The 27,926-nt window shown below is 41.9% G+C and overlaps 1 protein-coding gene across 1 annotated transcript; it reads left to right on the forward strand.

Moving 5' to 3' along the window:
- The first annotated feature begins 473 nt into the window (after positions 1–473).
- On the forward strand, positions 474–27,864 carry LOC110990698 (C-type mannose receptor 2-like). Its single transcript, XM_087140327.1, has 30 exons — positions 474–671; positions 1,209–1,397; positions 4,416–4,582; positions 5,121–5,217; positions 6,070–6,329; positions 6,828–6,990; positions 7,978–8,238; positions 8,513–8,689; positions 9,203–9,385; positions 10,108–10,274; positions 11,859–11,964; positions 12,792–13,042; positions 13,746–13,929; positions 14,094–14,218; positions 14,542–14,683; positions 15,054–15,215; positions 15,966–15,986; positions 16,234–16,400; positions 16,766–16,830; positions 17,958–18,061; positions 18,952–19,090; positions 19,448–19,557; positions 19,843–20,009; positions 20,291–20,393; positions 21,653–21,897; positions 22,746–22,923; positions 23,435–23,695; positions 24,206–24,376; positions 25,049–25,135; positions 26,274–27,864. The coding sequence occupies exons 1-30, from the start codon at positions 632–634 to the stop codon at positions 26,432–26,434; spliced, it is 4,653 nt and encodes a 1,550-aa protein (XP_086996453.1). The 5' UTR covers positions 474–631; the 3' UTR covers positions 26,435–27,864.
- The last annotated feature ends 62 nt before the right edge of the window (positions 27,865–27,926 follow it).

A 27,926-nucleotide genomic window follows, 5' to 3' on the forward strand; every position in this document is an offset into this window, starting at 1 on the left:
CGTTTTTTCCAACTGCATTTCAAGGATTCTACTTAAGAATCCTGGATGATAGTCTTTCTTTTGGACGGATAGTCAATAAGTTATTGACAGCATTGATTTTTACAAAACTGGTTACTGATGATGTTTGTTTTCTTACATAGTAAAAAATAGCTACCGACGGGTACAGCCAGGCACTGTCCGTCATTAGCCAGGCGATTGTTGGACCCTGCTACAAAGATCTCCGCCTCTCCCAAAAAGTAATCTGTGTATGGCAAAACCTTGGATAATTTGTCCAGACTCTCCGTCAATGTCCCTGATAAACACACGCCTAACAACAGCCGGACCCAGATGCACTTTGACCCACGTTGTGCAGTCCCTCCTCCCGTTAATGATTTTTTTGTAGCTCTAAAATGGAGTTAATGATTAACAGTAATTGCTGATATTCATTGTAATTACGGCGATTTCCTTCATGAATTGGCCGCCCAAGAGCTTCGGAGTTTGGAACTTTGGGCATGGGATGTTTATACTGTGCAAGACTAGGGTCTTTTCCGGTCAGTTGCCATCGCGAATGTTACACGATTGGAGTTGTTCGTACTCCTGTGAATTCAATCAATTCCAGTCTCTTCCTGTGATGTAACAAAGAGCTGTAAGAATGAGGAGCACTGTCGCCCTTGTGCTTGGTCTCCTAATAGGTGAGAAATAACGCCCTGGACTGGAGTGCTGTCTACTACAACTCATTATTTTCAGTGGCAGTTTTGACCCTCATTGACAAGCAGCAATCAAGTCCACAAGAAGTCAAATTACCAGTAGAACGGGGTTGATTTGTGCTCACAGCGCAGTGATCCTCCTTTTGACTTCAGAAAACAGAATGCAAGTTTATGGAGTTGCTGTGGTGCATAACTTGCATCCATTCAGTCTGATCAGAGTTAAATCACATGGTACTGGCCGGATCCAGTAGTATTGCAACATTGCTTGCGTTCCAGTAGCTTAGTCAGGCTCTTTTAAGAGGGAGAAAAGAGTTCCCAAAGGGATAGAGGTAGTTCCCTCCCCCCAGTCCCCCTCTCCCCACGTTAGCCAACCTCTTCTCGGGAAGGGGTATGGGACAAAAGTTGCTAAACGTGGGGATAGGCATTGCCTTTCTCCCCCGATGACGCCACTGCTTGGTGCGACTTTTATGTAGCCAATTATGATTGGGTCTAAACTGCCTCGTGCCTCGTCTTTCCCTTCAGCGGAGCTACATGCGGCATCTGCACAGACGGGCGGGTGTGAGCCCGGTTGGTCGAGGTCACCTGACAAGTGTCTCGGCTTGTTTGGCAACGACATCGATGGGGCAGAGCGCTTAACGTGGTCCCAAGCCGACGAAGCCTGCAAGTCCATGGGGGCGAATCTTGCTAAAATCCTGGAGCAAAAAACGCAACGTAAGTTCCAATTTATTTTTTGGCATGCATGATGATTGGTAATATACACAATATGTAACGACCAGGAAGTGTGAGAAAATAGAGCCGCCATTAACCTCACAGGACTCAGACAACTTGAAGATGATTTAAACTATTTGAAAAAAAAATACAAGCACAAAAGGCACACACAACTTAAAAGGAAATCGCGTCGAGTAACTTCAGGAGCCTGTTGGACAAACTATGTAATTAAGAATCCACACACCCCAATGTCAAGACTAGGTTTTTAATATGTCGTTTCTTTGCCTTCTGTTTGATTTTGAATTGTGATGGAAAGTGAAAGGACCAAGAGCCTGTCTGGCAGTTCTGTCATAAGCATGAGCAGTTTTGTTTTTTTCAATAAAGTCAGTGTCACTCGAGAGCGAAGCACGCATGCCGGTACCGCGTGTGGCCGCCCTGAAAGGACAAGCTTTCGCGGCTATACGGGTGCGTGCTGGAGTCCTGGGCTACCGAATATTCCCCAAGGCATGTAATATATGGCAATTTTTTCCCCAAATGGGTTGTCCTGGGGGATTTCAACTGCAAGAACGCGACCAAATACCATCACAGACTGAGGCGCAAACAATCACGTGATGTGAGAAAGGAAGAAGAGGGCCGGGTCACATCCTTTTTCTACCCTGCCCACAATGCTTTGTGTTTCGTGTGCGAAATAATTTGGAAGAAGTCACCAGAAGCAATGTTAAAAATCAAGTTCATCGAAAGCACTGGTTGCTTCACCAGCAGCGGCTAACTTCAGACATACCACGCCCCTAGCCTTTAGTTTAGAAGTTACTTTTGTCCTAAATTTGGAGCTTCCCGTAAATCCATGTCATGAATGTTCACAAACGCCACTTGGACCCACATATCAATAGTGTCACTACGGGAAGAGAAATTTTTATCTGAATCGTTATCTTTTCTGTACAAATGACAATCGTGCTCAGTTTTCAATTTTTTTCTGTTGCCACGTTTCTGGATGAATTGTGTACCCACAACCTTGGATAGTGTCCTTCGCCCTCACACATAGGCCTATAAGAGGTTTTACTGATGCGGTGTCTAGGATACCACACCGAAGTGATTTCCCTTGAATTGGAATTATTTTTCGAACGTTGCAGGGTATCAATCACACCCATCCAACCTCGACTACTAAACCAAAACACTCCAAATGACCAGTATTGGAACAAATGAAAATTAATGGGCAATATTTCACAATAGACCATTGGCGTCGCCAGGACATTTTTCGGGGGAACTCACTTTCCCGAGTCAGGAATTTCCAGTGAACAAGAAACAAAGCACTCTTCAGACAGCTGGAGCGAATTGGTGATTTCTTATCCCATTGAATCTTTATTTTTTTCCACTTGGTTTACCTTTTTCCGTCATTTTTTTCTTGTCATATTTTTTCAGTTTCTTTTTCCGGGGGGGGGCCTTGACACTCACCGATTGTGCCACATTTTCAGGTGGCCGGTGGCTGTACAGATGTGTTCCCACAACGTGTACATTTACACATGTGTTTAGTCCCGAAACAACGGAAGAAGTGTTCAAGGTTTCAGACGTGACAAGTTCTCACCGACGGTATTTTAAAACCTACATAGGCCTATCTGCAGAGCGGTGTATTCAGCTTTTGATGTCGGGGGGTGATCAAAGCGAATTCTGCTTCGGGCTCATTCAACATGCTGTTTGGGGAGGCAAAAACATCAAAAGCCTTACTCAAAGTCTCGACATTCTTGCTTTCATTTGATGGTGTTGTTTTCTTAGCGTTTTGGTTCTTATTTAATACCGATTACTTTCTCACCTATGAAGTGTTCTTCGTAAAGAAAAAAATTCGTCGGGGGGCAAGTCATCCCCCCCAGCTGGATATGCCACTGAATCTGCACTGTACCCTTTCACATCAGTTGCCTGATGAAGGCTGGCAGCACTAGCAGCCGAAACGTCGCTACCAGCAACACGACACCGCGAGTCATCGATTATCTTTTTACTGTATTAATCTGCACTGTTTTTACTACAGTCTTTAGGGCCTCTAAATATGTTTCAAAACCTTAAATATACCCTTTCACAGTTCCGAGTCGATGTGTTCAACTACGTCCTGACAAACTCAAACATATTAGAGCAGTTTCATTCCCTTCGTCCGCTTCCTCTTTTAATTTTAGTTGGTTTTTTTTACTTTTTGTTAAATTTGTGATGTAGTTTGGCTTTTAATTATTTACACCAAATTTTGAACTATAAAATAGTGCAAGTTTCAAACCAGTTCACAAATAGAAAGTTTGAAAAAAAAATAATTTTGGTCTTTCCCAGTAGGAGGGTGAAGGCATCTAGAAAATCAAAAACCAAGAGTACTCAAACAGATGCTACAAGAAAAACGCAGTAACACGAAGTATTTAAATATTTAAGGCATAGACGTCTCATAATTTTCCTACTTCCTGCCCCAGTTGTTTAATTTTCTTCAAAATGAAAGAAATATGCCCTGGTCGTATTCGGGTTTCAACTCTATTTTCTATGACCCTGCCAACCCACACACACCTTTTGTGTAGATGTTGGATGTACCATACACCGTGCAACCACTAAGCCGGACAGTAACAGAAATGGGCGTAAATCCAGGGGGAGGGGTTTGAATTTCTCCGCCTTTTACTAGCGAGGATGGGCTATTGAATCACCCCGCAAGCTTTTTTTTTGGTGAGAAAAAAATCAAAGCAGATTCATGTAGCAAAGAATTTTTCTGACTACCAATTAAACTAAAATGTATTCCGTATCACTCACGAAGGGAGAACTATAAAAAACATATATATGCCATTCTCGTGCAAGATTCTGCATGATTGAAACACATATTACAGATCATCTGTACCATGAGTATCACCCCCTAAATAGTGTCAAATGGTGTCATCCCCTCCCCGCTTTTCAAATTTCCTTGTCCGCCAAGTCATCCCCTAAGCCACCATTCCCCATCTCCCCCCCCCCCCATTTCTGGAACAAATTTACGCCATTGATAATTCTTTTCTTCTATTCCCATAGCAATCCTATCTGCCATGTTAGTACAAGCTCCAGCCTCCAACGTCTGGATCGGTTTGAATGACCGAACTGTAGAAGGGGTCTACCGATGGGCTGATGGTACCCCTCTGACCGGATTCGCAAACTGGGGTCCAAATCAACCCGATAACGGAAATAATGCCTTCCAGGAGGTACAGGGAGACTATTTTTACAAGTTATAATTACAAGTTATATTAAGCAGCAAGGTACTTTAATCTTTACTATCGTATCAAATTAATTCCTTTGTAACCGCTAGCCATGCTTTGGCGTGTGGCCTGACTACTGTGAGTACCCTTTGCTCAACTAGATTACAACTTCACCAGAAGAGTTTAAAGTTCAGGTTCAAGTGATGCAGTGTGGTAGGGTTGTACAAAACGCAGTTTTGAAATTGGATAGAACTTAACTCCGTCACAAGACTCTTAATAGCCCACACTACGCATTCATGCATTTTTAGACTTGAGCCACGTAGGCTAGCCCTCAAACTGAGACGAATTCTAGGAGAACTTTACACAGGGTAAGTAAAACTCTAGGGTGCCACAGGGTCGAAAATTACAAAATCAAAATATTTCACAGGGTAACCAAGTTTAACCTGGTTGAAATGCATTCTTTAGAAAAGAGATTGCCGGTCTCAGTAGCAGGATATTTGCTATACACCGTAACAAGTTGTTAAGGCCCGTTCTCATAATCCAGGACTGCACGTATCTACGAGCAAACGAAGATTTCCCAGGTGAATGGTACGATGGATATTGTGACTATCCTCGGGCGTACATCTGTGAGAAGCCTCAAGGTAAACTTCTGATTAAAGCAAGATCTGATAGACTCGGCCCAGCATTTACATATTCATAGCATCAAAAACATACCATTAGGCCTATCACGCTGTACGAATATAATCCTCTGTTGTTGCTATCGATTAGGGCACATTCAAATCAGATATATCGAGCGCAAATGACTTAGACGAAAACGTAAGTGACGAATTACTGCTATTAAATCCTGTGTAGGGCTGCGCAGGTGAGAGAAATATACTGAAACACCATGTCCTTGTCTCCGAGTTAGAAACGCAAGTGTTTCGCTAGTCACTATGTAAAGAAAGCTAAAGTGATCGAGGGTCACTCGCATGGCACTCTCCTTGGCGTTCTGATTAGATGCACTTTGCTTTAAGCTGTTTGTATCCTCGCTTTCAACTCAAAACTACAAAGTCCAAAATGTCAGAACCAGCAGCTTTGAGGTCATAAAGTGAAGAACGGTGGACCGGAATTTTTGCACGAAGTTTGTTTTCGCTGACCGTGCATGGCGTGTATGTGTACTGTATTGTATGCATAGCTCATACTTAAGCCTAGCTCTACTGAGTGGAGCGTCAGTGCTCCCCTTTTTAAAAACTTTGTACTGGATTAGTTGTACCAGTTAGTATAACCAATCCAGTACAGAATTCGAAAAAGAAGAGTACTAACGTTCCACTCAGTGGAGCTGACATAGGCCTATACTTTAGCGTGAATTAACTCTACAATGACAACCGTTCCTTGGGTTCTTTGACATTGCTCCGTTTTTGTATAGCCCGTTGAGCCCACATTTTCCTAACCCATTGTAAAAAGCCAATAACTTGTTATTAAGTAATTCTTTTTTTCATTTCCCCCGACCACAGATCCTTCGATTCCCGTCGACCCACCGAGCTTCCCATGCTATGTGGAACTGGATCCCACCTATATCATATACGTGAGAGCGTGCTATAAACTGGAGAGTTCGACCACAAGATCCTACCAAGACGCAGTCTCTTTCTGTGAAAACGACCACGAGGGCGTCAGAATCACCTGGATAGAGGATGCTTTCCAAGAGGCCTTCCTTCAAGCCATGCTGTTCAATGCTGGGATTAATTCTGCATGGATTGGCCTTGAAACACTACGAGTATAGCTGTTTATAGTATTTTCATTCTACTGAAAGTTAAACTCGTACTTTTCCTTTTTTTCAATTTGAATAACAGTTCCATGAAATGAATTTTAACACCATATGATAAAAACCATCCTAACAGAAAACATGATTGCTTCATTTTATGCGCTCAATGTCATTTCGCGCTCATGAAGTCATTTCATACACGTTTATTTTACGTCGTGCACTCGAAATGAAAATTTGTAGACTTGAAATCATTTGGAGCACTCAAAATCACTTCGCACACCCGAAGTCGTTTCGAGTGCTAGGAACAACTTAATTCGCCTGCTCCAAATCATATCGTGCACCCCAAATGACTCATTTTGTCAGATTGGTTCTGGTTCGACATTACTAAGTCTGTACACAAAACACATTTACCGATTGTCTTCAACTCCTACGATGGGGAGGGGGCTGTCGATCATTCCTGGCTCCGAAAGAGATCGTGTTGTAATTTTCCTTTTTAAAAATTTTTGATAGGGTATCAATAACTTGAAGTGGCAGGGCAGGGAACCTTTGACCTACACCAACTGGGCCAAGAACCAACCACAGGACACTACACGATGTGGCATTCTGACCACTGAAGGATGGAAAGATGAAGATTGTAATGCAAAGCATCCAGTACTCTGCAGACAGAATTTAGGTAAATGGAGACAGTGGTACTAATGCAATTAAGTACTAATAATCGCTACTTGTTAATGCTCGTTATAGACAGACCTAAGTCATGTATTTGGATAATCGCAAAGCGATGGACAAAATTGGTACAGGTGGCTAATTTCAAAGAGGTACCATGAGCTTTTTACATAATGTAAATTACTCAATCCTTGATGCATTTCAATCTGAAGGGAATAAACAGTAACAGTCTCCTGCTGCAGAAAATTATACACGGAATGATCTCACTCTGAACTACTAAAGGATATTGTATGGATTTCAAATTAACTCAAGACTTCTATTCTGACCTGCACAGCACAGGCAGGCGGGGATGCTTCCCCGTTGCCCTAATGAAAACAACAATTCCAAAGGGAAAATAAGGAACAGAAAGGGAATAAAGAAATAAAGGAGAACAGGGGATAGAAGTGTGCGTTTCCATTCTTCTCATTGAAAGAGCTTTGCACCTTTTGGTCGGCTGTTGCTGCTCAGTGTAGCATGTGAGGTAATCTTGCTCAGGTGTTAACAAAACTCTACGTTATGGGCAGATATTGTGAAAATCAAGATGCTTCAGCCAAATCGTATTTAACTTAGAATATTATCAAAAAAGTTCTTCATGCCAGTGGGGACAAGAATTGGAAAATGGAACTTTTGTTTATCCAGTTTTATTGCAACATTGGGTTTATGCTAAAAGTTATTAAGGTAATTGAAGATAGTGGTATGCGTAATACATCTTTGTTCATCATCTGATAATTTTTACCTTTTTTTCACAAGCAATATCTAGACATCCCTTAAATTCCGCTCCCAGGTTGAACCTGCCACTCTACACCCCCACGACAAGGCCCTGTTCTTGTCGATGAAACCGTCACTTGTTTAATGTAAAGTTTTCCTCGCAGATCCCACTCACAAAGTAAGTGAAAGAAGGCTAGAAATCAAATTTGAGATCAACTGTGACAGTCCCTTTGATATTGTGACCCAACAGGGAGACGCCCATCTGTACCACCTACTTTTCCTGGGTCGGTGTGTCCAGCTGGAATGGTAGAAATCGACGACCAGGACTGCGCAGTAGGCATCAATTCAACCTTTGCAACTTCGTGGGAAGAGGCACAGGAGATATGTAAAGCTTACGACAGTTCAAGCTCACTGCCAAGTGTACATACTCTGAATGAGGACAACAATTTGGCCGGACTTTTCTACACTGACCCTGACCTGGAGGTGTGGATTGGACTCAGCCCTAGTGACCGTAAGTTTTTGGTCATCAAATATGACAGTTAAAGGAGAATTTAATGAAGGATTATTCCAAAGAGTCCTCACTTCTCCAATTTCAGTTGAAGTTTTCACATATCTCAGTGCTGAGATTATTCGTTTCTTAATTTGAAAAGACCTTCGGTTTTAAGCTAAAAATTTTATTAAGCATTTTCGGTATTTTAGATGATAATGTGATTTAGACAAAATAACAGCAATGTTGGGTCATCTTGACGAAAACTGTGTAACTTTCTCTCTGGTGTTTCCAATAGGTGATCAGTATCAATGGGTAGATGGCTCCTTGCTCGACTATGTCAACTTTGGAAGCAACCCTCCTGGTGACGGGTGTGGTGTAATGGTCATAAGTCCAGGAAGTGGACAAATCAATGTGGAATGGAAGACGGCTGACTGCAATGAAAACAGGGGATTTATCTGCAGGGCACCTAAAGGTCAGTACATGCATGTCTTGCAATGCAGTAGCTTCAAACCAGATATTGTCATTCATTCAAAGTGCCAAATAACTCATGAAATTGAACCGTTCTTCTTCTACGCAGTGCGATTTCAGAAACGCATGGCTAGGTCGTACTTCTTGTAGTTTTGTTATAAGGTTTCGGCAAGCATCAGGACGAATTCACAGTAAATGTTGAAGTCAGAATATTTCAAGTTATTTATTGACTTCTTTTATTTCACCATATGGTTTAGGCAATAAGATTTAACGGAGTGTTTCAAGTGAATTATTCAGACTCACAACATTGTCGCACAGTTGTGAAAAGTTATGCTCATTTACGAGGCTCACGATTATTTAAGCCACAAAAAGGTTCGAATCGCCGTTCAGGTCCTTCCCCAAACTTCGGGAAAGCGGAATATTGATAAATTGCACGGGATGCCTTGAATGAGACAATGCGAAATCGTCTTCGTTTTACAGTCCTAACAATCTGATCACTTGGTTTCCTGTATCACAGTGTACACCCCGCCGTCAAAAGGTGGCTGTTTACCAGGCTGGTATCAGCTTGGCATCAGGTGTTATCGATCAGTTGGCCTTTTGGACGCAGACAGGAGGGACTTCAGTGATTCTGACGAATATTGCAGAGAAGAAGGTGGAGGCAGAGGAAGACTGTTCCAAGTAACCAGTCAGTTAGAGCAATGTAAGCTTTAGGAAGTATGATTGCTGGCTATCAGTATTCACGGCTATCAAATGTTATGAAGTTAAAATGGTCTTTGTGTTGACAGTTCCTTTTCTGTTTTCTGGTAACTCTTCAGAAACGTATAAGAAAAAAACCCAAACAAGACTTGCATAAGTGCAATATGAGTATGCCACAAGTTGGATTTTCACTCAAAGCCCGGCTTAACATGTGATAACATTTTTCTTGCAAGCCCCAACAGAAGCCAGACAGTACGCTTTAGCATGGCACAGAAGGAAGGACAGAACCTCTAATTTCAAAACAGCGACGAAGCCGCACGCAAATGGTTAAACCGAACAAGCTTTTTTTCTACAGAAATTACATGAAAAAATGCCTGAAATGATGGCCCAAACCTACCTGAATACTTTTGTCACTATTATTCAGATTTCCCAAGGTGCACAGTTTCCCCTTTCTTAACATAGGAGAGACCTGCGATCGTTGGGTGCTGTCCTTGGCAACTGAGACTGTCAAGGGTGACTGGAATAAAGTCTTTCCTAATTCAAAATGTTGAGCACTGATTCATTTCAAAAGTACTTATTTAGCCAATACCACAATAAAGCAGCAGATGTGAGCTTTGATAATTTACAGTTTCAGTGTCAGGTTGTACTACGACGGAGCGTCATTATGAGTGATGATTAGCACACAGGCAAGTACTGACAAACTTTATAATATTTGTTTCCCCACAGCTTTATTGTCCCTGCTTCTCCAGGAGTTTGTCAACAAGACAAACCTTTGGATTGGCTTGTCAGATGCCAACGAAGAAGGCCAATTTGTCTGGACCGATGGTACGCCCATGACTTTCAGTCAGTGGGCTCCCTTCCAGCCAGACGGCTTCACTGATATACCCAATGAGGTAAGCCATGTGCAGACACCAAGAACGCGGTCAGGGGAGCTCACTTGCAAACCTATCACCTGTCTAGTTGCATTGCGGACTGAAGTTGAGGATTTAGTGCAATGTTCGTCCCTCTCGAACCTTAGAGTGAGCTTCAATTCTTTAGGAGGTATTGAAAAGAACCCACCTTTCAAGTAGATCTTCCAAACTAAACATTAAAAAATCGAACAGTTTTCCCATTTATGAGAGAAAATACTGTCCCTAAATGAGCTTCCGCTAGTCCCTTTTTCGCAAATTTTAGACACAGTCATTATGTATTAATGATATGCCGGTGACCCCAAAACGACATGGGGAGATAAGGCTGTAAACAGTGCGCAAGTTCACACGCGAGTCTCGTTGTAGAGGCATGCTCAAAATGCAATGTTCTTACGCAGTTCTTGTCCAATACATTGATTGTTCCTTCCATCAAGCTGAAGTCCTTGACTGATGTGTTTTTGTCATAAAATAAAACATACCCCGGTCTTGTGCTGTGTGTAGTTTTGGACAGGAATCTCGTACACTGAGACTTCGTGTTCTCGATGTTTCCATACGAGCAACAACGCGTTGAATCGATCTTCTCCGGACAACACAATAAGGGTAGATTTTAAACCTTCCTGATTGGCGCAGATAAGTAAAGAATTTAGAAAAGCGATCGACGCATAAGCATCGCTGGCGGTTTTGCTTGTGTTGCCTTACTACTGCCGATGCACGGTGCTGTGTTGGACCACCGCGTCGCGAGGTTTAGGTTTGGGTCCCCACAGCCCCGCAACACGGACAAGTTCTGTACCGTTATCCTCATTCATCGCGGAGTAAATTATAGTTATTGTCATAATAATTGAATTAACTCACTTTCACGAGAAGAATCCAGTACGTGTTTAGCTCTTTTTCTTTGACCAATTGAAAATGTAGACTAGAAGCTTCACATATACACACATACAAGGTAGCCCGCGATTCAGCCCAAGATTCAGGTCCTTAAAGTTATGCATCTAAGATAGAAATGTGTAATACTGTGCTTTTTCTGCACGTCTTCAAAACTCTTTGTTTTCATGCATTTGGGCCTCAACGATGCTAGTTACTGTTGTGCCTTTCTCCCCGTCACGTCATCAACCCAACACAAACACAAAATTGACCTCGTGTGTTTCCGAAATTAGTCCAGTTGGTTTTAGAAAGAAATTGCCTCTTGTATCTGTCTTGTTGATTTTCGGCAGATAATTTCCTGGTATATTGGTTTCGGGGTGGCCAATCTACTTCCCAAACCCTAGATGTCGAAAAAGTCGAAGCCCTTTACCTTGGCACTTTAATATCCTTCTGCACACTTTTAATCTTTACTGAGCATTTCACTTTTAATATTTATAAATAATAGCTGAATATTTTGACTTCCTCCCAAAGAAATGGTTTGCTCTCACCCGAACTATCTCAATTTTCAAAAAATTATTTTCACATAATATAAAATGGCTAAAGTACCTTTTGCTACTCCACAGTTCATTATGTGTCAGTACATCGCACTTCAGCTCACTGCTGCATTTCTTAATTTTCTATAGTTACACTTTCTTTCTATGTTAACAGCCATTCCGTGACTGTGTTGAAGTCAGAACTGACCCACAACACCTAGGCGAATGGGACGACATTAATTGCCTGGAGCGTAGGGGATATATCTGCCAGACCTTTTTGGGTAAGACTTTTAGCGTTTAGAATATAGGCAAAAATAAAGTGAACAGTCGGTAAGGTATTCCGACTAGTGATGTGCTGAGTACTTTACTGACAATCAGCCTTATTTTGATAAACAACACTTAAAACACACTTTGCTATGGAAGGACGCCATACTTGTTGTTTGATACCCACTACAGGTCACGTGACTAAGCAGGCGCAATCGGTGTATTCAATCATCCGGCCAAAAGTAACGGCAAAATTTCCTTCATATTAATTTAATTAATAGCTGGTATATATGTTTCCTACTTGATACCATTTGAACCGTATACTAATACTTTCCTAAGTAGTACATTCAAAATTTGAGTCCGTCGGTGGCAAATATGTGTTTGTTTCCCTCCCTGTAGCGTTCCTCAACTAATTTCGTTTTCATATAAAAATTACTACATGATTTCAGGGTTGCCCGCTCCCCTTTGTGCGTTAGTGTTGGCTTCCATTACTATGCTAGTCTTCAAAGCTCATGTGAGTTTTCTCCTGACAAGAGCAGAGCACAGGCCCGAAATTCTCAGTTCAATTGGTTCGTTTTCAGAAACTTACCTACCTGCAAAAGAGATGCTTCCTGTGTGATAGTCTTTCAAACTCATCAAAAATGTTTCCTCTGCATCACAAAGCTTCATATCTAGTCCTCCAGTCTAATGCTCCAAAGGAAAGACTCTATGGATAGCTCTATAGGTATTGCGCCCGTGTGGGGCAATCTGAAGTTCACCGGCTCAACTCATTGATATTTTCCTGTTCAGTATGAAAATTGATGATAGAGTCGCAATGCCGTTGCGTTTTTGTCCTTTCTTTCAGATCTCAATTCAAATTCAACAAATGTTGTCATTCCTGAGATGTGTGCAAATCGTCCAGGTTACAGTAAATACAAAGACAGTTGCTACAAGTTGGTCGATCAGATGCTCTCATTTGCTGATGCCCAAAACTTTTGCAGTCAAGAAGGCGCCTGGTTAGCCACATCCAGGGATGGTTTCTACAATGCCGCCTTGTCTTTGCTGGTTAACTGGTACAACCCTACTCCCGAGTATGTGTGGATCGGCTTGGATCAGGTGAGCAAGTTATATTTAAAGCATCAATGTCTTGATCAGCCGCTTAGAAGCATGGCAGACACAACAGGAAGGCGCTATTTGAAGTGGGTAAATTTTGAGCAAACACGAAAGATTTTACCGAACCAAAAAGCGCCCCCTCATGTGTCCACCAAGCTTTTAAGAGGCTAACTGCAATTACTATCACCAAACGTATTGCATTAACAGCCCAATCGAATTGTGAAAAACATTTATTCATGTCCATGGGCGTCTCGAGGGTGGCAAGGATGCGCTTGACCCCTCTGAAAAAAATGAAAAATAAAAAGGGACAGGAGGAGGAAATCAGAAAAATTGAAAAAAGAGGTTGCCCCCTTAAAAATATTCCTGGCCACACCCATGTTCGTGTCCTAATAATTATCGTCATGGTGATCATGTTTCATTGTTGGCATTGACATGAACGTCATCTTTGTTGTTATCACTGTGATTGTCATCGTCCTCATGACTGTAACTATCATTGATAGTGTCGCCGTCAACGTCATTTCAACATATGTCATCCCCATCATTTCAAATTTACCTCTGTACTCAGCTGGGTGCTGAACTCTTTTCATTGGGAGAGGAGAAGGTCGCATAAGCTCACGACACTCGCTGTTTTGCCAGTGGTTTGCGATGTGGCTATTGTATGAGCTGTGTCATGAGTATAGAAAGCCATGTTATCATCGATCTGCAGGACACCTTACAGGTGTATGCGTGGGACTTTCCAAACTCTCCGACTGACAGATGGCCTTTGACGTATGCAAAGTGGGAGAAAGGAAATCCTACCGGAGAAGCATGTGGAGGGCTTCATCGCAACTCGTCCTGGGTGACCATGCCTTGCAGCCACCAACACATGTTCCTGTGTGAATACACTGACGGTGAGTATTAAAGTAGGCTCCGCTTTTAAAAAAAACCTTCGTTTGCGCTGAACTCTCCAAATGATTCCTACGCAAAGGAAAGTTTAGAATCATGTAAAAGAGGGAGAACAGAGTGTTCCAGAAGAAAGGGGAACCAAACTTTTGCGCTGTGCTTTTCTCCGCAGCTAACGTGGAAACAACTCCAAGAGTGAGTCACTGTCCCAAAGGCTGGAAGTTCATCGAGGATCATTGTTACAATTTTGATACACTGTCAGCAGAGTTTCCCCAGATTCACTTCACAGCGTCAGAGGTGAGGTCCACAGACTTGGACATTAGACTGAAGCCCTGTCATCAAGATTCTTTGGACGATTACAATCCTTGCCATTGACACTGCCTATCACAACACACTGCAGTGTTTACCATTGCGTGCCAACCCATCTCTCCCTGACCATGCCCTGACAACCAAGTACCAATCTAGGCCAATGACAAGCAGCCTTTTCATCTTTGTTTTCACACCTTCATGTCGGGATCTATTACCCCTTGCTGCTTGTACGTTGTTGATACTGTTGGTTCTTAAATCAAACCAACTTTTAGAAAAGGTAAACCTGATGAGTTTTATTTTTTGTTCTCCAGGCCCAGGCTGAATGTGCTCGGAGATATAACGCCACCTTGCCAGGAATTCACAGCAGTTATGCCAACTACGGGTTTAAACAGGAGGCTCTCAAAAGTCTTGGCAACAGGAATGTATGGCTAGGATTGAACAAATCACCAGAGGGTTAGTAGTCACTGACGATTATCGAGATGTCAAGTAAGAAGGGAGAAACTCGCTTAACACAATCGTTGGTCTAACACTGGATTCGTTGGATGTGGTGGTATTTTTGAACATGGCGAAAACAGCAAATACTTTATAATATAGTCTCCGTCATTTAAGAAACAACCTATGCAAAGAAAACACAATTCTTTTACAATTGTTTGGAGTTTTGTTGGCCAAACAAAACGGCATCAGTTTCAAGTGACAGAGTACCTTTTCATACCTCTTTTATCAATATGAAGTGGGACACACAGAACACCATACTGACACTCTTTACGTAATCCTTAAGCTCGCTTTATCTATTAACCGCTTTGTTTTCTTGTCTTTTTCGCAGGATACTATGTCTATCAAGACGGCAGAGTCGTCAACTACGTCAACTGGGAATCCAATCCAACCGGTGATGTCAATGACTGTGTCAGTCTAAATACCGATTCTGGATATTGGCAACACGAAAGTTGCTTCAAACTGGCCGGCCTCGTCTGTGAAACTAACACACGTAGGTTACCTAACTGATCTTTTAACGCCGAGCCTGTATCAGCATTATGGCTAAGTCATTTTACAAAGTAAAGTCACAACTATACTTTCCTAAATTTAACCTAAGTCTCAGGGTTTTTTTTTTCAAGCCTGTCTGAAGTCATAATTGACATGGTACTCGTTCAAATTCAGATCTGACGTTCTGACTCGACTGCCTAATTTTTCTTTCATGACATGCTGATAATTCCTGCTGGGTTTCGTTTTCCATATAAACAAAAGTAGATACATTTTTCTGGTATTTCTTTCAACAAAACTTTGTGAAACCGTTAAGTCATTTTTTTAAAGTTAGGAACGCAGTAAAATTTACTTCAGATCCCAACGTGCCCTGCTTCATCAAATGGAATCGTGTAGTGGTACGCCAGTTACCGAACGCCATTGAGTAGGAGCAAAAAATCCAGGTCAAGTAAAGTCAAGTATTCTTCCACGTCAAAAGAAAACGTGGCTAGAGTCAGATTAGAGTCCGACTCAGCAGTTAGGCTTGGCTTAATATAACACAAATCAAATATAAATTATGTCCCCAAAGTCGTCATGAGCTGCTACTTTTATCTACATGCTACTAATTTCAAAAGAAAAAGTTTTCTGATAACGTTTGATACACGCAAAAATCATTCTGAAAACACTCGCTCAGTATTTCATACAAAATGACATCTTACACAGATTTTGTGAGAAGGTAACCAAATAAATTTTTCTAATCTTTCTCCCGTTTCTGCAGTGCCTGGCCCGGAAAATCCATGTGAGTTTACCTGCATTTATTGACCTTTCCCGTACTTATCCTTACTACTTCATTGGTTATGATGATCACATGTGAAACATTCATTTATGGACAAGTCAGCAGTTGTTTACATGTCTCTCAGGCTACTTTCACTTTTGGAAAACTAACCGCCATAAAAGTGAAGCGTTTTACTTGTACCGATTTTATTGCCCGGAAAGACATCTCAGGCTCAGTGTTGAATTCAGGTATGATCGATCTCATCCTACAGGTCCCGACGGCTGGTATTTTGGGTTGGGTTTATGCTACTATGTCAGCAAAGCAGATAACGGAGACAGCTGGCTGACTTGGGAAGAAGCTGAACAATGGTGTAATCTGAATAGAGGTCACCTGACCACTTTAAATGTGGGTGACGAGCGGGAGTACATCAAAAGCATTGTGAGTATTAAACCAAGTTGAAGCTATCTGTAACCTACTGAGATCGGCGACATTTCCCACATTTTGTCACAGTCTGCCATGGGTGGTGTTTTATGACTGCTTTAGTCAGTTTCATCGTAAAGTAAGTTATGCCTTCTTTGTTAAGACACTTATGATATAGTACAGTCTATGACAAGTGTTACCGCAAGCTCAGTCATAATGTGCAGGTGAGCATTGAAAAGGAATGCTTTGTACAGCCGTTCCTGTAAGACCAGATGATTTCAGATGGACTGGGGATGAACTTGACCAGAACGCTGGATGGTTCTGTCTCTCGAAATTATACGAGAATTTTCTGATGTGTGTTTCCATGCTTTCCATGATTCTAGATTGGTCGTGAAACGGAATCCTTCTGGATCGGCCTGAATAATATGGCATCTGCGGGCAACTGGATGTAAGTCTCCTAAGGCTTGTAGTCACTCAATAGGGGCGATTCACAGTAGTGCGCCATCACGAGTTTGCAACGCGTTGGCCAATCACAGCGCGCGAAATTTGCGACCCTTTCCGAACGCGCATTGGGTCGACAAATTTCGCGCATTTTGATTGGTCAACGCGTTACAATCTCTTGTATCAGATCAGAAAACCTTGATACACATGTCAAGACAGGGGTTTATGTTTGTTTCAAACGTAATAATTGGCAACTTGAGGAAAACAATAGAGCAGTGGAGATTTTAAAAAGTCTCAGAATGTTGGCCTGGAGAAAAAGATGAATCACTGACGTCTCCATATTGATTGCTCGTTAGCCATTCCAATTTATACAAATAAGTGAAGCCATCGTTGGTTCCCGAATAAGAGAGAACCAACCTCAACCACTCACACCATTGAAAAAAAGACTTTACAAAATGTAAAAGGGAAAATAGTGACTTCACTATCAGTCAGTGATCTCTCCAGATTTTCAACATGGAGAGAATTGGTCCGCCACAAGATGCGCGTTTAGAGCATCTAAAAGCTATATGCTGTCAAATATGTACAGATCTTCCTCAGCCACGTACAGTACAACCACACGTTATTTGACATAACCGGACTTCTATTATTACACAATATGTGTAATCTCACAAGAATTGAGCTATGATCAGCTGATTCACCCTTACCGGGGTACTTGTATTTATTTAATACATTTTTTTCAGAATGAGTTTGGAGTTTCCTGCGACGTCTCTAAATTTAAATCTTCCTTGATAATCAAATCATCAACAAAAGTCATGACCAGTCAGTTACAGATCATCCAGCCTCAAGTCATTAAGACACCGCGAAATTAAAATGTACTGCCAACTCGCTTTCCTGTCTGTCCTTCGGTGTAGTAATTCCACTGTTACCTTTTTGAACTGATGTGTAACCTGACTCGTGATTTGGCATAATGTGATCGACTGGGCCACAGCTGTGTGAACCTTACTCAGTTTGGCGTGTGATCTACTTGGGATGCATGGTCACATAACGAAAAGCTCAGTTATTTGGTGTCTACCAGTCACGCACGGTTGTCCCTCAGCATCTTGTCTATTACTGTGGTTAACCTTTTTTATGCAGATGGTCGGATGGAACTGAATATGATCCGAAAACTGCCGAGTGGTCTTCAGATGACCCAACGAATAACAACAACATGGAATACTGTGCACTTATCAATGAGAACGGTAAAACATTCACCAAGAGGGAATAAGCAACAAGGGCTGTACTTTCTTTATCCAATATAATGGGGTTTTACTATTATGACATTCGGATGGTGCTATTTAATTAAAATACTCAAGGGGACCACTAAAAAAAACCTTTGCATGCCCTCCGTTGGGACCAATGCGGCTTGGTATAGGATGCGCTTAGTAACATTTTGATCTGTGCACCTGAACGTGGGCCCATGGTCACAAACGTCATATAAAAAAAGCAAAAATGGACTCGCAGTGCTCTTGTATCGACTGAAGCCAACGGTGGCCATCGAACCGTGCCGAATACAACGTTAATCGTTGGCTCGCTTGCCGTTGTAACTACAAATACCAGGAACGATATGGTTAACCTTGGCGAGCAAGTTTTTGTGTTACTTGGTAAGATGGTCGCCGGTGGCTTCAGTGGCCTTTGTGGACTGACTAAAGGTATTTTGTGTCCATACTTTTTTAATTTGACATCCGTGCGAATGATAGCAATACAAGTAGCACCCACACATCCCTCCATGCGGTTAATGCTTTCCATTCTGACCTTATAGGGGTCAGCAGAACGGTTCTTGTCGTTTTATGAGTGCATAAGACGTTTGCGTTTACTCACCTCAGTCTTTATTGTGTTGTTTATTTTTTACTTTTTTTTTCATTTCTAAAATCCTTCATTTTCCTTATTTCGTCTTGACTGCCTAATTTCAGTTTTCTAGGTATTCCCCTTAAACTTTGAATTCAGTTGTTTGTGCACAACGACTAGAACTCCAGAAAACACAACTACCTCTAAAGAATAGTTACACGCACAATATCTTCCAAGAAACACAATCCTAAAAAACTAATTTCAAAGTCAACGAATCACTCCCACCTTTCATTCCAATCTGTAGAACAATGGGAGGACCATAACTGTGGTTTACGACGACCCTACATTTGTAAGTGGGATACAAGGAACACGGAGCCCATCATTGTCACCCAGAAGCCACCAGAGGGGGAATGCTTCGAAGGCACTTACAAGCTAAAAGACAGGTTCGTTCTTGATGATGTGTGCAGATGTAATATGAAATTTGGACCCTGTGTGATTATGGACCCCTTGATACGCGCAGAAGGTTGAGCCAATAAAAACGGCCAACTCGCAGGCACTGAACATTCTCGGACTGGTGTAAGGTCAGGTCAGTCAGTACCAATTGATTTCACTACTGAAGGTAAGGACTTTTTTTTTCCTTTGAGTAGTACCGTTTCTAAAGCTCTCCATAGATCACGCTGAACTTGGCTCATGAGTATCTCAGTGGGAAAAAAAGATGAAAATTGGTTGTGATTGGGAGAGGAAACGAGATCCTTGGGTTCATGTCACAGAATGTTTTATAGTTTGTTTCTCTTTTGAAGATGTTATGATCTGAGGTCCATGGCTGAGCCCAAGACATGGATCGAAGCACACAAGGAATGTCAGTTCCGTTCAGGACAGCTTGCATCAATCCACAGCCAAGGTGTTCAAGGTACACTCGTCAAACCAATGGAATCAGTGTTCACTGCTATTTGACCAACACTCACAGGCAATTGAAACTGTGTGTCTCTTAAAGGTTGCTTTCTGATAACTCTAATTGATAAATTTTCTCGAAATATTAATGTTTTGCAACCTGTTTCCCTCGATAATTGTAACTGGAAATTTCACACTTACGCCAGCTGTTGAATACCCAAGATTTATGAAAATATGAAGTTGTAATCTGATAAATTGATTCAAGTTGTTTTATTTCTTTGTCCAACATTGTTTTCTGCAACAGGGCTTCTCAGCTTTTCTTTGAAAAACATCCAAAACGACGTCTGGATTGGATTGAGTCGCTTCGGAAAGTTCGATCAGTACTACTGGGCCGACGGCTCAGCGGTGGACTTCACGAACTGGGCGCTGGGAGAACCAAACGGCCCTTTTCAACAAGACGGCGATAACAAGGTAAGGAAGTTTCGGAAAGGCACTCCACTTTTCCCCCCTGGACCCAAGACCTGGATACCCAGCGGACAGCGTTCCCAACGTTGAAGATATGAAAATATATGCCACAGCTCTGCATAAGAAGTCGTACGTGGTATTTCAGTGGGATCTGAAAATGTTTCGTCGCTCCCAAATTTTTCTTAGGCCTCGGGTACATTGCCAGTCGTTTCCCCAGATTTTATTGATTATACCGTGCTTTTCGAATTCCTCACTCCTTTCGTTGTTTGACTCCTGCGTGCCCTCAGGTAAACTACTGCGCCCAGTTGTCCAACAATCCAATCTACGCAGGGAAGTGGAGTGATGTCGACTGCGAAAAGGAAAACGGTTTCATATGCGAGATGCCACTTGGTGAGAATAGCCTTCTTCATCGAGTACTATAACCTCCAGGAAAAAAATGAGAGTTCCAGAAAATAAAACCACCGCAATACAGACTCCACACAAACACCTGATCGGACTACTCCCACCTTGATCAGTGTGATCTCCACATTAAAATGCCAACATTAAAAGTGAATTATCATCGTAACGCTAATAATCGGCACTTGTCGACGATAGTTCGCGAACAAAACAAACGTCAGCGTTGCAAATGTTGGCAGGACTTCAAAAAAGTTTCAAAACCAAGGTTTTTCAATTAGGAAACAAATCCCAAAACAATAAATTATCTTCCAGAATCCAAAGCACAAACATCCTACATACTATTCCTTCTTACTCGCACGCGACCAGAAATGGGCTGCTCTATTATAAGCTGCTACGTAATCCAGGTGCCTATCATAATGTATTACCGGCATGCTTCCTACAGTGGCATTTTGTTGTAAAAATCTCGTTAATTAACGTGACCACACAGCAAGCTTGCATGCAGTATCGCACGCCTGTAACAGACGAAATTGTGTTCAATGTAGCTTGGCCCACAGGCAAACACTGTTTCAGTTCAAGAAATACACGTTGGGTCTGTATCTTTTAATTTCTGCCTTGAACCGAGACAGTGTTTGCCTGTGGGCCAATCTACATCGAACACAACGTCATCTATTGTAAGCGTGCGATTCTGCATATACTGTCTGCAATCATGCAATGTACATGTACACTGTACATGTAGGCGTTCTGCCGATGACGTCATCAAATCCGCCTGGGAGCGCGAACGGCCAAAAGGGGAATCTTTTGTGGGCGGGGAAATGCAGGATCATTTTATTTAAATTGGGGTCACGATTAATGGGGTAAACATTGAATTTATGATTGAAATGGTTACGTTTTTATTGTTATTTTGAAATACTTAACGTTAACTAAATGTTTTCATTTTGTGTTAACCTTTAATTGAAACTTCACTTTAAAGAAACTGTGTCATTCGAAGTGAACTACTCGCACGTGGTTTGGAATCATGTCACTAGACCAGTTGTTGCCCTTAGGATCTGCAAACAATTCTTCAGTGGAAAGTGTATAAAACTGGTGAGGAACACACCCCTGGGTCTGAGGATTTCAAGTTGGTTTTTGATTTGATTCGGCAAAGGTTGGAATAAACTGGACTATACAATTGTGGTGATGAAGACCACCTCTTATTTATCCAGGTTTCTCATCCAGGTGTCATTTTTGTCTTCCTTCTTTCCTCTTCCTTAAAGATACCAAAGGAAACCCGCAGCCTGTCCCCTACGAACCCTGCCCTGTAAAGCTGAATTACCACAAGTACGAAGATTCCTGCTTCAGAGTCTTTACATACAACTCCTCCAACGCCAACGCCGTGGCTGACTGCGAGGAGGACGGGGCATATCTGCCGTCCCTTGGCGACGCCTACGAACAGGCCTTCGTTGGGATGGTCATGTCGTACTTCGGTGTTGACAGCGCGTGGCTTGGGATGAGGAGAGGGGTAAGAGCGCAAATAACCGTCGGACTTTGAAATCCCCAATATTAGTGTGGACAAGGAAATAAGGGAATGTAATATGTGCTTGGTTGGTCTTCAGGAGAATGGACGCGACTAATGCCCGAGCTGCAGGCGACTGTATTATCAGCGTTCATTCTCATGCCGTTTAAGCCCATCAATTACATATTTATCTCCATTCATAAATAACATTTTAGTCAGAGAGTCAAAGGAAATTAATATATGATAAACTTCCAAGGATTTTGTTTAAGAATTTTACTTTTATTTTCCTAAACACCCCGTCCATTTGATGGTATAATCCTTTTTCAAGTAGTCCAGAAGAATCTCCTAATATATAGACTTGGCGTACCGGGTCCACACAGACTCTTGACCAATCGGAATTGATTAAACTGTCTCGTATCAAGGTGCCAGCGCGTGCTTAATACGCAGCGGGCATTGCCACATCGCAGTCACGTGACGCGTTTCGACCTATCGGAATACAAGAACTGTCATGGCGGTTAGCTTTTGAAGAAATAGTTTATCGGGCGGAGTGTAACAGGATGTAGACTTTGGACGGGTTTTAAGGATGTAATGTGGCTGATGAGCTGTGTATGTTCTGACAAAAGATTATTCGTCAAGATTCAAAGCACAGGCCTAGTTTGTAGCCGTAGCAGTAAATAATACTTTCATCCATGGACATTGCTGGCTAGGGCTGCAGCCGCTCCCCATAGACTCGTGCCTTACCCTCTGCCGGAGCCGGTTGACAAGGACAGCAACTCAGTTGCAGCATGGATGTCAATTTTCCACTGCCGAGTCAGTCATTATGAGGTCACCCTTCTTTTATTTTTTACGGACAGGCTATGGGGCAGTTTCAGTGGTTGGATGGCTGGCCTGTCCAGTACACCAACTGGGCTAAAGGCTACCCGATTGGATCCAACGATGTGCTGAACGATTGCGTTATCATGACTCATGAAGGATGGCGCAATGTCAATTGCTACAGCAATGCGCACCCTACAGTTTGCAAAATCACAACAGGTAAAGACGATGTCAGGATGACTGTCGTTGTGCAAGTTGCACTCGCTTCCTGATACAAACACAGCAGCTGTTCGCCTTTCTTTCCTCTCTTAGTCAGTACAGGCATTTACTGGTATGCATTTGGATAGAATATGATGTAAGTTGCCGGGCAAGACGCTGATAAGGCCCTTTGCTGGCGAGTATCCCCTGGCAAAATAAGCATCAGAAGTGTTTATGGTAATGTGTCCCGTAGCTGGTACCCTGTCCCCTTCCAATATCCAAAACTGGTGACGGGGCTCTCGTATCATATCATATTAAGCAGGAGTACCACCTGCTGGGTTGTGTCTGGAAAATGACTGCGTTTCAAATGACTGCCTTATGCGGAACAACTTAAAAGGTTTTCACCATGCACCGATTATTCTGTTTCCAGTGGCAATTTTTTCAATAAAACAAAGCAACATTGTGGTTTTTTTTTCAATTTTTGAATTGTTATTTATTTAGACCCTTAACTGTTTGGCGTTTCTATTTGTAGCACCCCAGCCGCCACCCCCTGACCCTCCGTCAGGTGACTGCCGCAAAGGCTGGGTCGCCGTCGACGACAGATGCTTCTTCTTCGATACCCAGAACACGGAGGTTAGCTACTTGGAGGCACTTATCATGTGCCAGCAGCGAGGAGCCAACGTCTTCCCGGCGAGTAGTCTGAGCAGTGAGGTGAACACCTTCCTGCAGAGCAATGCCCGTGCCGTCTTGGACGTCAACAGCATCTGGCTGGGTCTTTCCTACCAAGACGGAGGTAAGGGCATATGTAATCATTGATGTCAACGCTGTTAAATTGCCACTGCCGATCTGGTATTACGGTGGTTGGAAGGGCCCTTTGTCTCGAATTAGGTTCCACATTCAAATAATTTATTTAGTACCATAGCAAGAAGTTCCTTGACAAGATGGTCAAGGATCTGGTAATCTGAAATATCCTGGAAATTACAAAAACACAGATAACTACTGTTCAGAAAGGAAACGCGTGGTTTATTGGTATTTGAAGTAAGTGTCCTGTGTAGCTTATCTCAACGTTCACACAAAGGGGGCGCCCGGCATTTACAAGGAGGTGCGTCACGAATGAAAGAAAACTCAAACAAACAAGCGAGGCACATTTTAGGCAAAAATTTCTTTCTTAAAATGTACCTAAAGACCAGGTTAGAGTAAAGGGAAAAGATGTTAAAATCACGGGGATAGGGAGGGGCACGCGTGAGATGCACCAACCACAAAGCATCCATTAAGAACGTTTTTGTCTTATTCAATATGGCAGAGTTCCAGTGGAATGATGGTTCGCTATATTCCTACACTAACTGGGCCAGTGAACATCCAACTTTACCGATAGAGAGCAACGCCTGCGTGCAGCTTTCAACAGAGGGTTCAGGACAATGGAGGAACATCGATTGCTTTATCAAGGCGGGATATGTGTGCGTTGCGCCTTATGGTAATTGCCTCCCTGTCTCCATATTAGGGCTTTGTTCTCTTCCTTGGCTTCGTCTTGAGCTCTGCACATAGTTTAAAACATTTACAGTTTTATCCAATTAAAAATACTCCAAACACTGACCTCAAAGTTTGTATTAAAGCAGACAGGAAAAATTGCATTGATCTTTTGTTCTTTATTCAAAGGACTACATTTAAAGAAAAAATTTCAAACATTAATTTAGACAGAAACGATTTGTAAAGGGGGATTCATCTACATTGCAATTGAGGCTCCGTGTACAATGACGCACACAAGTAAATGTTAGTGTCCAATTAATTTTGGAAAAATGCGAACACATTTGATGCTGTAGCACTAAGGTTCTGGTTTCTTCGTGACATATTGTTGCTCATGAATATGCAGAGATTTTTTTAAAATAAATTAATAAATTAAACCTCACTGGCGTCGAGATGCGATAAAATGGCCACAAATAAGTAATTAATCGGGTAAAGTGGGACACAAAGGCGTATTTAGAATGACTGCATAAACAGCATGCATTGCATGGACCCTTTGGGCATCAGAATATCCCAATCAGTCGTTCACAAGGTTCACGCACGCTGCACGCGATTCTACAAATGAGACTGCAGTTCAACACCTGTCAGCGTTCATGTCCACTTGGTTTCCAATACCTTTCTGCAGATAATCCACCAAGCACTATGGAGGCACCGAAGACCACTAGCTCGAAGAAACCCACCACATCGAGCAAACCTATACCGCCGGAACCATGTAAGTCGTAAGCTCGTTCATTTGCCATGGAATGGACCAAGAGGGGGCTTCATCATAATATTACGAAAGTCCCATACGGTGAACCCCCCCCCCATCCGACTGACCACCGCTGTTAATGTTATAAAGCAAACATAGCTTTTACAGCAAAATGCTATCGTACTAAGTGTGCTGGTAATACATTACAGTACGCATATGGATTTTGTTATTACGGAGGGGTGTGGGTATTTGCAAAAGGTAAAAGGCAATCCGAGTGAGCTGGCTTAAGTGGAGTTGTGAGAAAGAGAGAGTAATCCATGGTTCGAATCCTGGGTGCTATTTTTCCTCTATTTCTCGTCAGTTTGACTTCTGAAGAAAAGTTCAGCTCGGACAGGTTATTTAATTCCTGCCCACATTTGTCGCTTGGGAGTTTGTTTTCATTCAAGGCAAAAATGCTCGCTTCCACGTGTAAGGCCCATGGACTCGAGTTTTGCTTATTTGCTTGCCACCTATAGACCTTTTTCACCCACGTGACTGAATTGCGCTAACCGTAAACCAATACCACCACGTGTGGACTGCCGTGGCCACGGTGATCTCATAATATTCCTACGGACGCATTCAACAACACACAAACACTATGCACTCATTGCCATCACAACACAGGTCCAGAACGATTGTGACATCTCAGGAAAAAGGTCTGTATCACATGATACAGGCACAATGATAAAATACTTCCTGCGTTTCGAATGTTGGCATTTTGCCACAAAAGCCCTGTTTATTAATGGCGGTGAATTGTCGGGTTGAATGGTACAACGGATCGGACGTCATGGAAATTTGCGTAGAATATATATACATATCAAATGCAAATGCATGTAGATATGCATATAAATGTACAAGCGTGCACATGCATACGAATAAGAAACTATTGTGTTGTCTGAGGAGCTTGTAAGCCACATGCAGCATATTTTCAATTCACTCATTCATCGACAGACATTGGGGATTTATTGTCAAATCAAGTCAATAACTATTTATAGCCACCATATGGATAGTAATTTTGGACAACAGAGCAATAACCGCATTACCTGTATACCCGCACAATACTGACATGGCAACAATTTCTTATATTAACTAATTATTTGTCAATTTTCGCGTGCACCTGCAGATACCCTGTCGATGGAAGCAATCATCGGTATATCGGTGGGCTGTGGGGCTGTTCTACTGATTATACTCATGTCGGCTTGTTGCTACTTCAGAGAGAAGAGCCACATGAAGCAACAAATGTACGCCAAAGAGAGGCAGAACCAGTATAAACAGGAAATTTAGTTTACTTTTAGAGAAGAAAATCCAAAATGTGATCAGACATTTGGACCGTGGGAATAGGCCCTTTCAGTGTAGTAACAAGAACTTCTTAACGTAGTTGTTATATAGGCCCTAGCCCTTTACAATTACGTTTTGTGTGATTTATTAATTTCTTTGAATTGAATTTCCCAGAAAGTGAATTTTCCGCAGGAGACAAAGGTACATATTCAATTGAAACCATTTATTCACATTACTGATTTTTCACCGGTAGTTTTATTTAAATCTACTTTTACCTAGGTCTTGGATTTTACCCATTCATAAACAAAGCTAAACAAATTTGATGTTTTTGAAATTAGTAGATTTTGCAGTTACGCGTTGAAAAAATGAAAAAATCTACACAGTACAAAAGAGGCACATAGTGTGTGATATATTGAAGTTCTTTTTTGTAAGCCTTGGAAATCGGTTATAGCTTGGAAACAGTATTTTCTGAACTACCTTCAAATTTATCACTCTACATTTAGTGTACCACACATTTTTGTAAGATACTCCTAAAAATCCTCATTCAAACACGTTTTACTAACCTTTACTCCACTGAATTTTTGTTAGTTTTGTGTTTTTGCATACCTGAAAATCACTTCAAATAAAGTTTTGATTTGGTAAAATTGGAATCAACCTTACTAAAAAAGCTCTCTTTCACATTTCAGTAGTTTTTGCTTTGAAATAAGTTTTGAATATGAAGATTTTAAATCTGTTCAACAGTATTAGAAGATTTGCTGTGCGTAGTGGCACCGAATGTAAAAGCGTTGAGTCCTTTACTGAAAATATAACAATAATCGCAAATTAGTATTTTTGTATAAATTTTTCATTTATATAAATTGTAGAAATTTTTCAGGTCATTGCCTGATGCATGTTAAAGGCCAAAAAGAGCTTACTTGACATTTTTCTGCAGATCCTTGATTTTTAAAACAAGTCAAGTGTGTGATGGAAATTTAAAGCGGATGGGCGCATAATTGTGCTGCAAACTGTCATAATCCCTGACATCTGGAAAATCTTAATGAGCCCTGAGCTGGACCGAGAGAGGGCGCAATTTTCCTTGCAAGGTACAGGTACGCATTACAGTCGCGTCGCTACCAGCAAAGTGAACACTCCCGACCATCCTGGCCATGTTCAACCGGTGAGGTGATGCTTCTGCTCAAGGGAGATTAGGATGACAGTTTTTTCACATTATGACTTTGCCAAGCCAGATCTTAGAAGATGATCACAGTTTTACGTGCAGTTTCGTATCCAGCTGTAGGTGGTGTGGGGGGCAAATTCAAAAGAAAGTGAACTTTCGGGCTCATTCAACATGATAATGGTGGAGAAACAATAGAATTGACAGGCATAGAGAGTCTAATCAGATTTATTAAAGGAGGGCGTTAGTATTAGCAATAAAATGACAATCTGACATACTTTAATCTGGTACCTGTGTTACAGTTCTTGACGAATGTGCCAGGCTTTACATAAAGCAAGCTACAGA

The sequence above is a fragment of the Acanthaster planci genome, linkage group LG08 (assembly GCF_054643075.1).
Source record: "Acanthaster planci isolate LZ-2023a linkage group LG08, COTS_SCS, whole genome shotgun sequence".
In the NCBI taxonomy this organism is placed as follows: Eukaryota; Metazoa; Echinodermata; class Asteroidea; order Valvatida; family Acanthasteridae; genus Acanthaster; species Acanthaster planci.

What these genes read in the sequence shown, in the direction of transcription:
- LOC110990698 (XM_087140327.1), top strand. Translation starts at nt 632, where the DNA reads ATGAGGAGCACTGTCGCCCTTGTGCTTGGTCTCCTAATAG. An exon ending in TATCTGCCAGACCTTTTTGG is followed by an intron (nt 11,965 to 12,791) that starts GTAAGACTTTTA and finishes CCTTTCTTTCAG; the next exon opens with ATCTCAATTCAAATTCAACA. An exon ending in CGTCTGTGAAACTAACACAC is followed by an intron (nt 15,216 to 15,965) that starts GTAGGTTACCTA and finishes CCGTTTCTGCAG; the next exon opens with TGCCTGGCCCGGAAAATCCA.